Source organism: Chelonia mydas, chromosome 3 (genome assembly GCF_015237465.2).
Source record: "Chelonia mydas isolate rCheMyd1 chromosome 3, rCheMyd1.pri.v2, whole genome shotgun sequence".
Taxonomy (NCBI): Eukaryota; Metazoa; Chordata; order Testudines; family Cheloniidae; genus Chelonia; species Chelonia mydas.
Genome location: NC_057851.1, coordinates 5,319,207 through 5,333,699, shown reverse-complemented (window position 1 = coordinate 5,333,699; position 14,493 = coordinate 5,319,207). Strand labels below are relative to the sequence as shown.

At 50.3% G+C, this 14,493-nt stretch overlaps 1 protein-coding gene across 9 annotated transcripts in view; it reads left to right on the top strand.

Moving 5' to 3' along the window:
• Positions 1-14,493, top strand: part of EFR3B (EFR3 homolog B) — a 155,252-nt gene that overhangs the window by 68,345 nt on the left and 72,414 nt on the right. For all 9 annotated transcript variants that reach the window (XM_037893784.2, XM_037893783.2, XM_043542063.1 and 6 more), the window contains exons 2-3: positions 6,313-6,389; positions 8,780-8,907. In XM_037893784.2, the coding sequence (XP_037749712.1) occupies positions 6,313-6,389; positions 8,780-8,907 (205 nt within the window). The remainder of the gene's footprint in view (positions 1-6,312; positions 6,390-8,779; positions 8,908-14,493) is intronic.

Here is a 14,493-nt window from a genome sequence, read left to right as displayed (position 1 = left end):
TCCGTCTAGCAGCCTGTGTGGGGTGTTGTGACGGCTGTTCGTTAGTGCACAGCAACAGTGAAGGACAGGAAGTGAAGGACAATACTGTATTCAGAGGAGACTGGAGGGGGAAATTTGAGAAGACGGAATGTCATTCTCCGAATTGGAATCTGATCGGGACACTGAGAGATGCTGTGGGATCAGGAATTCAGCATTCTGTCTTGTGTGCCTGAGATTGTCAACACGGGGGCCGATCAGTGCCAGTTGGGATGTTCTAGGAGGTGTTGTTTAGTTGCTAGAAAAGGGGACTGGGGGACAGGGCTCCAGGGTGTCACTCCCAGGTCTGGTACTGGCTCTTGGTGACCTTCACCGAATCACTTCTCTCTGTGCCTTACTTTCTCTTTCCGTAAAACAGGGATAGTTTTTGTCTAACTATCTGACTTACATGGCCCCTGTCAGTTTAGTGTCTGATCACCTCCCAGTCTTTAATGCATTTATCCTCTCAACTCCTCTGTGAGGTAGGACAGTGCTAGTGTCCCCCTTGTACTGGCACAGAGAGACTGGGTGACTCACCCAAGGTCCCACATGAAGTCTGTGGAAGGGCAAGGGCTTGGTCTCCCAGATAGGCACTCTAACCACTGGCTCATCCTTCCTCTCTTAGTAATACCGACCTTGAGATGCGTTGTGAGGGTCCGTTGTTGTCTGTAAAGCACAGTATCGGGGCAACTCTTTCCTGTGTTTCTTGCCATGTGGATGCTTCTTCACTAGATCTCATCAGATTGTAACATTTGGCTACCACTGATAGGGAACAGATTGGGACGGGTGACCTAGAAGACAGAGGTTCCATAGTCCGATGCCACCTCCTCTCCCTTTCCCCCCCCACCCCCCGGCTATCTCATCTCCTGCCCGTGAGGTCTTGTGTGTGAAGACATTGGTCTTTGTATTTTTAAAATTCTCTTTGGTGACACCTATCAAGTTGCTCACGTTCTGCAGAAATGATTGATTGTGTTGTGAAGATGTTGGACAACTTCCTTGGGAATTTGTTCTTTAATGTATTTGCTTAGATTGTTCCTGACCTTGCTTTCCTGCATGCGGCTTGTTTGGAGAGACAAAAGGGGGTTAGGGGGTGTGTGCGTTGAGGCTACTGGGTACCTGTTTTCTCTGCTGAGCAGGCCCTGTGCAATACTATGGAAACATCATCACTCAGTAGGGTGACCAGATGTCCTGTTTTTAAAGGGACAGTCTTGTTTTTGGGGACTCTTTTTCTTATATAGGCGCCTATTACCCCCCACCCCATCTCATTTTTTCACACTTGCTATTTGGTCACCCTATCACTCAGTGAATAGAGTTGAATATGAGTGGTGACTCTGTCTAAATATTGTACTCAAGTTGGTTGATAGAGAGAGGTTTTGACAGGCAAGCTGCAAAACCGAGGTCAGGTGGGGATGCATAAATATTGCTGTTTGTCTTTGCGGTAAGATCTTTTCTCAGATGGGTCAGGGAAGAGAGGAGCTAGTAACTAAAGTCTAGTCTCTTTCCTGTGATACAACAGAAGGCCAGAAGTCTTAAACAAGGCTGGTTTTATGGTCTCCTTAGAGGTTCCTTGATTAGAGTTTGTGGTCTCTTTAGATGGTTCCTATTTGACCACAATGCTCTGTGGGATGACCCAGTGCCGTTTTAACCGGACCTCTCTTCAGGAAATAGCCAGTGCTGGCATGGACGACCAGTCTGGTGCAGGGTACCTTTGGCATTGATGCATTAGTGACATTGTAATGACTCACCTCTTTGAGAGACTCTTCCATTAGCATGCCATTGGGACCTTTGGATGGTCAAGAATATATTATTGGGAAGAGCCCTACATTGGTAGGGAGGGTGGAGAGAGGGAGGATGAGATGAACTAATAGGTGCATCCGCTCTCATTTCAATGGGTTGTATTCTTTTCCATCTGTCGCTGATTCTGTAATACATGCTGCCAATAGTAAGGGAGTAATCAAACTCCTGACCAGTATGGCTGGACAGCAGATGACTTGGGTGGGCGCCTGTTGGATGAGGTGATCTGATTACACACCAGCGTTTTGGTGCAGGGCCCAGTGATCCGGTGCTTCATCTCTTGCCCATCATTTTGTGTAAACAATGATTTACTTACCCTTATGTAATCAGTTGCTTGCGCTGTTTCTGGTTGGGTGCATTTCCTTTCTGTGGGGAGTGAATTGCTGAATGAAGTCCTCGGCTTATGCCTTTTCACTGCATGCCATGGAGGTAATGCTCTTTGTTGAGAGTACCCACCCAGGTTCTGATTTCCCTTGCACTTGTAAAGCTGCAGTTGCCCCATGGCTGCGTGACTTGCACTAGAAAAATGTGGATCTTTGTCCCCCTCTAGTGGCTGGCTCACATGAGTGGATAAGAGTCTACTACAGCTAGTAGCTGGTGGAGTTACTACTTTAACTCAAGGAATAGAACAGGGGCAGGCAAATTTTTTGGCCTGAGGGCCACATCAGGTTTTGGAAATTGTATGGAGGGCTGGTTAGGGGAGGCTGTGCCTTGCTGTGCCCACCGCTTGCTTTTTGCCCCTTGACGGCACCCCCCCAGACTCCTGCCCCATCCAACCCCCCCTGTCCCCTGACCGCCCCCTGAACCCTTGCCTCCACCGCCCCATTCAACCCCCCCCGCTGTTCCCTGCCCTCTGAGCGCCCCAACCCGATCCACACCCCTGCCCCCTGACCACCCCCCCGAACTCCCCTGCGCTCTGTCCAGCCCCCACTGCTCCCTGCCCCCTTACCGCGCAGCACAGAGCACCGGTGGCTGGCGGCGCTACAGCCGTGCTGCCCAGAGCTTTGTGCCAGGGTAGTGCCGGAAATTGCTCTCCGTAACTGCTACCAGTAGCATGTTCCTACGCGGAGCAGTTTAATACACGACACCGTTAGCATGGTGCGCTGAGGCTGCGGGAGAGGGGGGACAGCAGAGGAGGAGCCGGGGGCTAGCCTCCCGGGCCAGGAGCTCAGGGGCCCCGCAGGAGGGTCCTACGGGCCGGATGTGGCCCGTGGGCCGTAGTTTGCCTGCCTCTGGAATAGAAGCTCATGCTTTTAGCTTGGAAGGGTTTAGACTCAAACCATGTTGATGACCAAGGCGGGGGTTAGTTGCAGCTATAGGGGAAGAGAGGGAGGAAATATGGGGCAATGACACTGGGAGTGTGTGTGTGTGTGGGGGGAAATGCTGGGGGAAAGGAGAGAGCAGGGCAGCTTTGGGGAGGAACCAGAGAAAAATGGGGAGGAAAAAATGGAGTTAAACCAAGGATGGATGCCAGAGGACAAAAAGGGAAAAAGCAGAGGAAATAAATAAATGAGAAGAGGGCCGGGTGATGAGCGGGGGGGGAAAGGCAGAGAAGCTGGGCAAGATGCAGGAAGTGCTTTGAGGCATGAAGTGAGGTGACATTAGGTGAGGTGTAATCTTCTGCAAGTAGAGGCAGGTCCAATCAAGGAAGGTTGGGAACCGATGAGCTCTTCAGAGCAATCTTCTCTACTGCCACTCATGCATAGGCGGGCTGGGGAGGGGACTGTCCCGATGAGCAAGCTGAGTGGGTCAGCAAGATGCATGTTGAGAAACGCTGCAAACTAACATCTAGCTGAATTCAGCTGCCTTTGTTGATGCCAACTTGTCACGCCTCATGTTGTCCCAGGAAACTTTAATGAGGAGAGACCCAAGGTCTGGAGATCAGCCCTCTCCCACTGGAGGGCTCCCAGCGCAGTTCTGTTAGCGTTATTTGTATAGCACTCAGTGTTTGCAAAGTGCTTTTACTGGCAAGGAAGAACAAGCCACTATTGGTGTTCTACTCATACTGCGTATTTTAGGCTGGATTTTTGATTGGGATTGGGCATTTATATAGCGAACAAGAACACCCAGAAGGGAGATAAACCCTGAAGCATGAGGTTTTAAGCTAATCTCTAACTAGTCGGGGTTGGGATGAGACTGCCACGGGGGCAAATTATTTCACATCTGCCTGTTGCAGGGTTTATTGTACTTTCCTCTGAAGTATCTAGGCTGGCGACTGTATGGGAGAAGACTCTGGGCTAGATGGACAGGGTGGGTTTCATGGCAGCATGTCTTCATTGGCATCAGTGGAGTCACGGTCGGTGTAGCTGGCTGGGGGGTCTGGGCTACGAACTTGAGAGATTGAGTTCTACCAGTTGCACATACCTTTCTAAGCGAGTAAAATCCCAGCAATCCTACGAAACAGTGTCCTGCTGGTGTGCCTATAAATTGCCTGCATTGAGGGAATTAATTAATATTTATTTCTGCTTGTCAAAACCTTCTGTGTGACAGTCCCTTCTTGCCACCCTCGCTAAACACGAGCAATGTTTATGGTTTCACGGGGGTCAGTGGGGTTACTGGCATGAGTAAAATTTACTCCTGTGAGTCAGGATTATAGGAACGGACCCTGATCATGCAGGTATCTGTAATTTTCTCTTGTAACACGTACTGAATTTAATCTGGATCGATTCTTCCTCCCACCCCCCAAAAAAATCCAACTCCTAGTCTGCCACCAATTGCATTCTCCATCTCTCCCAGCTCTAATCCCATTTAACCACCATCCCCCCAGGTAAGACTGGGCGAATACAAAACCCTTGAAGGGTGCCCTGGAAACCAACAAACGTGGACTCTCTTGGACCAAGTGGGAAGTGAGATCCAGGACCAAAGAATTATTGTGCAGTCAGCAACGCTTCCATCTCTTCTGAGGCCAGGCCAGGACCTGGGGGGAGGGTTCTGTGTAGTGACAGCAGATAGCATTAGCTGTGAGAGTCACTTAGGGTCCAAAAGAAAAGGAGGACTTGTGGCACCTTAAAGACTAACCAATTTATTTGAGCATAAGCTTTTGTGAGCTACAGCTCACTTCATCGGATGCATACTGTGGAAAATACAGAAGATGTTCTTATACATACAAACCATGAAAAAATGGGTGTTTACCACTACAAAAGGTTTTCTCTCCCCCCACCCCACTCTCCTGCTGGTAATAGCTTATGTAAAGCGATCACTTTCCTTACTTAGGGGCCAGTGAGCCAGAGAGAACCATAAGGACAGCCTGTGTCCAGTCATCATTACACCTGAGCCTTGTCTCTTCTCTACCAGGAAGAGTGCTTCATTAGCTAGGACCGCAAATGCCTCAGCACTTGTCCCCTCCCCCCTCAGTTTTCCTGGCTGAAGTGGCTGGCCGTAGCTTTTAGCTTTACTACTTCAGCTGATCGCAATTAATATGCAGCTCATGGAATTCAGGTCCTGGTCAAATCACAGGCATTCTTGCCAGCCGAAGGGCGATTGCCTTGTGGGTGACCTACGGTGCAACCTTCTGTGCCTAACAATGTAAGAGGATCTCAGGTCGCACTGTTGCCACAGTCAGAATCTGCATTGTGTACAACTGTGAGACGTTTTCCTCCAGAGTTCTGTGGCAACAGCTGATCAAAGTGACTCAAAAATAGGTTATTTAAAGACAAGCATTATTTATTCACCCAGAGGTACATAGCAAGCAGGGGGAAGAGATTGACTAACAAAAGGCCTGTCCATCTGGATCTTCCCAAAACTTTATTCTTTCTTTGCAAGTGTTGGGTAAATTCCACTCAGCCCAGACACCCGACTTGTGGCCTTGGAGATATAGACTGCCCCAGCCATGTTCTCCCAGTGTGTGTCTGTCAGAGGCTCATCTCCAGCTATTGCTGCCCGCTGCTCCCTACCCCCCAACTCCTCTGTAGGCCAGCGTCTTTAATAGTATAGTGCCCCTTTGACCCTAAGCTTGGGCCTGGGGAGAATTTAACCTGTTTGGAGCCAGGCAGGTGGGCATTTCCCAATTAATGGATCCCCCATCGTTCTCTTAAAGACCCTGGATATTCTCTCTCACTGTACAATATGTCATTTTTTCGTTATCTGCTTGTTTTCCCCCCGTGGCCTTCTTTGATTTAACTCCGTGCAGTCAGGCAGGATCATATCCAGCAGGTAAACTGCAGGGCATAGGATATTCGTAAAACAACAACACAGAGAGCTCCCTCCTGTTCTGCACTGGGCTTCCAGTGTTTCCCTTGTCTTCTCAGTCATGACGTTTTACGGTGGCGTTAATCTTCGTGATTCATCCCTTTGCAGGCGCTCGTGGCCCCGAGCAGTCGCTGAGTAATGCTATGAGTGGTGGTTGTTTTCTTGTTAGCAGGGTACGTGTTTTCTGTCAAACATGCCTCTCCCTGGAACCGTCTCCTCTGTTCGGAGCACATCTTTGGCTCTTGACGAAGGATAGGTCGTGAGGAGGACCGCTGCCCTGCTGCATTGCTGACTAGCTTTTCCTTTCTTTTCCAGGTGTGTGTGGCTGCTGTGGTGCGTTGCGTCCCCGTTACAAGAGGCTAGTGGACAATATCTTTCCGGAGGATCCAGAGGTAAATGAGCATCCTGTTTAATTTAAGCACAATAATTTAACAGCCCCCTGCTTGCTGGAAACAGTCCCAGAATTTTCACGTTTCTCCTGTGTGCAGGATTGCAGGGAACTCACTGTCATTCAGGGGTGTTCACCTGCACGCCAGGGGAATGCTGTTGCAGAAAAGGTGACCTCTTAAGGCTCCTCCGGGCCGTACATGGAGGATTTAATTTTCTGTAATCTGCCCTTAATTTTAGTTAGAAGGATTGTGTGTTGGTACCAAAAGCCAAAGCCCTTACCACCTGAGCTATAATGGCCTCTCTGGGTTTGTCTAGACTAGGGTTTAACTAGATTTGTCGTCAGCTCGAGGTGATAACCACAGCTGTAAATGCTAGTCTAAACACTCCCCAAATATTTGTTTCAAGACACAAGTGTGTGTGGGTTACCCCGGGCTAAGTCCTGCCACAAACATTAGAGGAGTGTTTAGCCTAGTGTTTATGATTACGTTCATTAACTTGAGTTAATTGCAATCAGGTCCATGTCCGTAGCACCGTTTGGCCCCGAATTTGGAAGTACTGGATGCTAGTGACTTGTCTCAAACTCACTCAGTCGCAGAACCGTGAATAGGGGGAACCTAAGACTCCTGGCTCCCAGGACTGTCCTAAACAGTAGACAACAGAGCCCGGAATACATATCACTGCCAAGTTTAAAAAGCATCTCACATTGGTTGCTTATTTCCCACATTATGTCACCAGTCTTTGTTTGACATCTGTTCCACTTTGTCTGTAGCTGTGACACTCTGAGTATGTTTCCCAGTCTTGGAGAAGAGCCCGGTGTAAGCTCAAAGGCTTGTCTGTCTCATCCACAAAAGTTGGTCCAATAAAAGATATTACCTCCCCGACCATGTTTCTTTGACATCTATGTGATTCAGTGGTTGATGTCACAAGTGGATGGGTGAGGACATAAACAGGGAAGCAGGAGTGGCAGAAGCGCCTCCAGATTCAAGACTCTTGTTTTCATGCCAAAGTCCTTGGCAGTACAGAATAAGGGAGGAGGAATGTTGAAAACATCTCACACGGGAACAGAATGATTTCTAAAGAAAACTGTTTTTCAAAGCTTTCCATGACACACAAGCAGCTTTCTGGGATAATTACCTGCCCACTCAGTGAAAGTGTCAATCCCCCAGCTCTCTTTGAAGATGCTGTCATTGTCCCGCTAAGAGATGGTTTTTTTTATCTCAACAACTTCGTGCCCTGGTACAATGAAGAACTAACTGGAACAGATCCTTTAATACATTACAGTATAATTTTGTCTGGAGGAACAGATGAAATTTTCTTTTCCCTAAAGAGGTGTTCTGCTGTTGTGTATAAAATAGATGTATAATAAATGCCATGGATGGATGGGAGAACAAGAGGCAAGCTAGCAGCATCGCCTTGTAACTAATTGTGACCACATGCATGCAAATACCACCAGACACGAGTAGGAATTGATGTCTGGGATGCGCGGCTGGTGGTCTCCTAATAGGATGGCAACAGCATCTTCAAAGAGAGCTGGGAGATTGACACTCGTGCTGAAAAGGCAGGTAATTATCCCAGGCTGCTTGTGTAACCCCAGCAGATGTAAACTACACCAGGTACAGGGCAGAATCCGGCCTAGTACCTTCCACCTTAGTGGCTGAAGATCACTTTGGTCCTAAAGATCATCTTAGGAAGATGGTGAGGTGGTGAGACCTTGCATTTCTACAGCACCTCCCATCTGAGGAGCTCCAAGTTCCCAACATACGACACTTGGATAGGTGGCCTGACCTCGGCACCATCCCTGCAAAAAAGTGTGTGGCTTGCCGCAGCTGGAGATAAAGCTTGGGGGCAAAAGGGGCAAATAGATTGAAGTGACTTGAAGGCTGATTCAAGCTGGTGGGTTGTCCGCCCCGGAGGCGGAGGTCTCTGTTTAGTCCCAGCCAGGTTCCACAGACACCAGTTCCTCACCAGTGTGCTTCAGGCATGACCCTGAGGGCTCACTTTGCTGCTAGTCAGTCCTTTGACTCCGGACTGAGGCTGCCAGCTTGTGCCAGCTGTGAAGTGCGTGGTGGGAACTGCAGTGACTCCTCCACTCATTTCACACAGGCCGCTGGGCAGCAGATCCCTCAATGCTAACGGATACTGACAGCTGACGGGGGCGTTTCGGGCACCTTCCTCCGAAACATCAAGAATCTGGCCAGCGTCCGAGATATGAAATGCTAACTGACTAATTAGGCTATTGGTCTGAACCAGGATGACAATTGGTGTGACTTCCAGTGCTGTCGATTTCAACCTGGAGGCCGAAAGCTCCATAGCCCCTTCCCCTGTGCCGTTCCTTGGGAATTGCCTTGTAAAAGGCAAAGGAGATCAAACCCCGTGTCGGTCTGTTTTCCAGGATGGGCTGGTAAAAACCAACATGGAGAAGCTGACCTTCTATGCGCTGTCTGCGCCGGAGAAGCTAGACCGCATTGGCGCGTACCTTTCGGAGAGGCTGATCCGAGATGTGGGCCGGCACCGATATGGGTAAGAGGCAGCGTGACACTGACTCGCAGCAACAACTACGGCGTGTGCAGAAAGAGTGAGTGCCCAAAACGTACGGGACAAGGTCCAGGCAAAGACTGAACGAAGCTAATGGGATGAATTGGCGCACCAAGCACTAAAATATCCATATGTCCTGGGGGACACCCAAACTACTATGTTCTCTGTTGCCTGGCCAGCTACACACACATCAGGTTACACCTAGACGATGGTATCTTGTCACCTATGAATGTACACGTGGTGTGAGACCAGGAATTGAATTACTGTGCCGTTCTCCTCTGCACCTACGTATGCCTGGAGTCACACCAAGCTCAGAGTACCCATTCATCCATGCATATGGAGTTCCAAAGCACCTCTCCCTGTAGTAGCTAGAAGCTGTTAAGAGGCTTGCAACAGCTACTGCTTACCCAAAGTCATCCATAGCACTGAGGGGCAGGACTGCAAAACATAGCTGATTCCTGCCCACCATTGCTAGAACGCTGTGCTTGGGCAGGCTCGAGGACTTTGTGGGTTGGTGGGTGAAGATGCTGGGTTACACCACAGGCTCTTAACTGATTTGTTTTACGTACCAAGTGTCTGAGATCTTTAGAACTTTCCCCACCCCATTTCTTGCTGCAGGAGTGGAGCCATGCTGGCTTGTTGCTTTTAGCCCTGGTCACCTGTTTCTATCAGTTACTTTTTCAAGACTCTGCTCAGGGGAAAAGGGCTACAAGTATCTTTTAATGAAAATCCTCACTTCTGGTTTATCCTGAATCTTGGGCACCTGTGGCCTTCATAGGGTCCAAGGTCAGAAGAGACCATTGTGATCATCTAATCTGCCCTCCAGTGTACCGCAGGCCTGAGAACTGCCCTGAATTAATCGCTGTCTGAATTATGTTTTAGGAAAACTTACAGTCCTGATTTTAAAAAATGCCAGTGATGGAGAATCCCCCAGTTGTTGCAATGATTAATTACCCTCACTGTTAAAAATGTGCACCTTGTTTCTAGTCTGAAGCTTCAACTTCCAGCCAGTAGATCTCGTTATGCCTCTTAAAGAACCCTCTATCAAATTTCTGTTCCCTATGTATGTACTTATAGACTTAACCGTCTCTTTGTTCAGCTAAATAGATAGACTCAAGGAGGTCAGTCCCTATAAGGCATTTTCTAATTCTTTAATCGTTCATGGGGCGCAAAGTCCAACTGTCTGTGTCGAGCCTGTTCCTTTGCCCATGCACCCCTGTGCAGATGGGGTTCCATCCGACTGTACCCCTGGATCCTGTGGCACATTCCTCATGAATCCCGCCAAACCACGCTGCCCCTTCGCCTGGGTGCTATATGTGTAAATGGTCATCAAAATCTCTGCTTCATAAAGCCATAGGGACGGCTGCTCCTCCTCCTGGCCCATTAGGTAACCATCCACCGCTTTGCAAAGTGAGTGTATACAGCTGCCACCCGTGTTGGGAGGAGCGCAGGTCGTATTTTATGCGCACTTTGCATTGGTAGCAATGAGGAGGTAGGATACATGGAAGAGGAGGAGACTTAAGCCCACAGTTTGCTTTTCACAGAACCATTGCATTAGCAGGAGGGTTGTAAGTAAGATGCCGTTCTGGGTGCCACGTTTCAGGAAAGATGTGGACAAATTGGAGAGAGTCTGGATGAGAGCAACAAAAATGATAAAAGGTGCAGGAAAGCTGTGAGGGAAGATTTAAAAAATGGGGTTTGTTTCGACTGGAGAAGAGGAGACTGAGAGGGGATGTGAGGAGTCTTCAAGTGCATAAAGGTTTGTTCTAAAGAGAAGTGTGATAAATGGTTCTCCTTACCCTCTGAGGACAGGACAAGAAGCAATGGGCTTAAACTGCAGCAAGGGAGGTTTAGGTTGGCATTAGGAAAAACTTCCTGTCAGGGTGGTTAAGCACTGGAATAAATTGCCCAGGGAGGTTGTGGAATCTCAGTCACTGGAGGTTTATAAGAACACGTTAGGGGATGGTCGAGAGCAGGGGTTGGCAACCTTTCAGAAGTGGTGTGCCGAGTCTTCGTTTATTCACTTTTAATTTAAGGTTTCACGTGCCAGTCATACATTTTAACGTCTCTTAGAAGGTCCCTCTCTCTAAGTCTATATATTATATAACTAAACTATTGTCAGGTGTAAAGTAAACAAGGTTTTCAAAATGTTTAAGAAGCTTCATTTAAAATTAAATTAAAATGCTGATCTTACGCCGCCGGCCCGCTCAGCCCGCTGCCAGCCTGGGGTTCCGTTCACCTAGGCCGGCAGCAGGCTGAGTGAGGCCTGTGGCCAGGACCCCGGCCAGCAAGGGGCCGGCAGTCAGAACCTCAGACCGGCAGTGGGCTGAGAGGGGCCGGCAGTCAGAACCTCAGACCGGCAGTGGGCTGAGAGGGGCTGGCCGCCGGGACCCTAGACTGGCAGTGGGTTGAGCGGCTCAGCCCGCTGCCACTCAGCCCACTGCCGGTCTGGGGTTCCGTCCCCTGGTTCCTGCCAGCCAGCGTCCCAGCTGCTGGCCCCGTTCAGCCCCCTGCCAGTCTGGGGTCCCAGCCCTGCCCACATAGAGTGGGTACCTACCTTCTCCCTGGCTCTAGCCCATTCTCTTCCTCTCTCTCTGCTCTGAGCTGAGGGTGGGAGTGCACTGAGCACAGGGCTGGGGGTGAAGGAGCAGGCTGGCGGTTGGGGTGTAAAGTCTGGCCAGGAGCTAGAATGAGGGAGGGGGCTTAGGGTTGTGGCAGGAGGTTGGGGTGTGGAGTGCTTACCTGGGCAGCTCCCATTTGGTGTGAGGGTGCAGGTGGGTATGTGGGGGCTGGGGGGGGTACGCAGGAGCTCCCGTTTGGTGCTCAGGGTGGGGGTGGGAATGTGGGGGGTGCAAGAGTCAGGGCACAGGGTGTGGGGGGGCTGCGTATGTGTGGGGGTGCAGGACTCAGGGCAGGGGGCTGAGGGTGTGTGAGGGGGGTGCAGGAGTCAGGGCATGGGGTGTGGGGGTGTGTGAGGGGGTGCAGGGGTCAAGCTGAGGGTGTGTGTGAGGAGGGTGCAGGGGTCAGGGCAGAGGGCTGAAGGGGTGTGTGAGGGGGTGCAGGGGTCAAGCTGAGGGTGTGTGTGAGGAGGTGCAGGGGTCAGGGCAGAGGGCTGGAGGCATGTGAGAGGGGAGTGCAGGGGTCAGGGCTGGGGTCGTGGGGGATGCAGGGATCAGGGCAGAGGGCTGGGGGTATGTGAGGGGGATGCAGGAGTCAGGGCATGGGGTGTGTGAGGAGGGTGCAGGGGTCAGGGCAGAGAGCTGAGGGGGGTTCAGGGGTCAGGGCAGAGGGCTTGGGGTGTGGGCTGGGGTCGTGAGGGTGCGCCCAGCCCCTTGCCCTGAGCGGCTCACGGCAGGGGGCTGGAGGGGATATGCCCTGATTCCACCTCCCTTCCCCACGGCCCCGTCCCCACCTCTTCTCCGCCTCCTCCCCGGAGCAGCGAGTGCGCTGTGGCTCCCCTTCTCCCCCTCTCTCGCAAGGGCCATCAGCTGATGAGTGGCAGGGAGGGAGAGGAGGGGGGGCAGGAACCCAGCACGCTGGGGCAAGAGGCAGGGGAGGGGGGAGCTTGGCTGCCCTGCAGCAGTAGCCGGCAGGACCAAGCTTCTTCACCCTGCCCCCGCCGGGGGGGTGTGTGTGTGTGTGTGTGCGGAGAAGAGCGGGCCGGAGCGGGCAGGATTTTTAATGGCACGCTGCTGCCAGGGCAGCTGGGACCCCGGCAGGCAGCAGCGTGCCATTAAAAATCGGCTTGCGTGCCATCGGTTGCCGACCCCTGGTCTAGATAATACATGGTCCTGCCTCAGTGCAGGGGACTGGACTAGATGGCGTACTGAGGTCCTTTCCAGTCCTAGATTTCTGTGGTTCTAGGATTGTAAGATTCCACCCCTAGGTACCAATTATTACCTTGCTCTAAGGCTCAGATTAACATCTCTTTCTGGGGCAATATAGAATGGGACCTATTGAAGGAAGAGAAACTGTATTTCATTTGTTCCCTTGACGTTGCAATTTTTTGGCTCAGCCAGTTGACTGGATTCTATATTCTTTCTCCATTTTTCTCCGTCTGTCTTTTATGCAGTGCCATGTCTGGGACTTGCATTGTTTACAAACCTATCCCGTTGGTAGCAGAGCAGTTGCTAAGACTAGACAGCTGCTCTGATTAGAGATGCCAAGTGCTGGAAGAGTGCAGAAGGGATCACTCTTTGAAATAAGGGAGAGATTCATTCTCTTTGCCTCAGGAACAAAGCCAAGACTGACAAATGTATCTTAATGCCACAGTGCAGTGGGAAGTTCAGTTTGGCTTTCGTCCTCTGGGAAGAGGGGGCAGAGAGGTGCTCCTAAGAAGTGAAAAAGTTGAAAAACCCTCAGTCTGCTATGAATCAGATATCATGACTGACAAGACACCCCAAAGCTCTGTCTGCTGTTATATACATAAGTGGCTGCTAACGGGGCTCTGCATGCTACCCAGAAGAACGACTTGAAGAGAGTCTGACATCTGATGCGAGACTTTCTGGGCACTGTTTTTCCTTCCCCCTCTCCCCCCACACCCTGCCAGTGGTACAGGCATGGAATTGACTTAGTGCATCAGTTCATTCCCTGCAGAAGGGCAGATCTCAAGTCTTTCTCTAATCCCTGAAATCAAGCTCAGGTCATCACCAGTTGGAATTGACGTGCTTCTTCAGACAGCATCGTGCTGTGACCTAAACTCAAAAGCAATGAATTGTCGGTCCAGAATAAACAGCCACGGGAGAGCTGCAGAATTTAGTTTGTGTTCGCTGATCTCCCGCCTTGTAAAATGAAGTTATAGTCTTTTAAAAAAAAAAAAAAAAGAAAAAAAAATTACAGAATCCTTCTGCAATGGTTGGTCATGCTAGTAGCCCCGCGGGGTGACCTCTGTGATCTGATTTGCTTGCACTTGTATTTTCCTTAATCATTCTCTAGAAATTGCTTGTTTTTTGAACTCTCCTGCAATTGAACCCAGCAGTTACTGGCAGGCAGCAGGTGTCAATCACACCCCAGGACTTCCCGAGTCCCATTTGGCCCTCTGGGCCACCGCTGTGTTCAGTTGTCCCCAAAACAGACTTTCAAATCCTGTAATATATGGTTCAGGACACCATTTTTAAAATACACACAGTTGGGCTCGGTCCCACTGTGTTCCACCCCAGCGTGAATAGGAGTGTTTTCAATGGAGCTACACTGGTCTAATACTGGGGTAAGTGAGAGTGGAATCAGGCCTGGTACCAACTTGTCAAACACACACCTTCCTTATGTGCTGTTACCAGGACCCCATGTGCTCCCTGATTTCATGGCCTTGGCATTAGCACCAGAATCCACCCTTTTGCCTCAGAATTGAGAGGCAACTGCATGAACTAAGCCTGGCACCCTTTGGGGAGTGCAGGACAGCAGAAGGGTGTCTGTCTCTGGGGGGTAGCTGGCTATCTACTGCCGTTTTCTCTTCCCCTGCAGGTACATGTCTGTAGCAAGGTAGCTGGCTTTGCATGTTGTATACAGTGCATCTTTCACACCCCATCCACCTTTTTGGGGGGGCTTCTGCTGGTGTCTTATTAGCACAAAGGC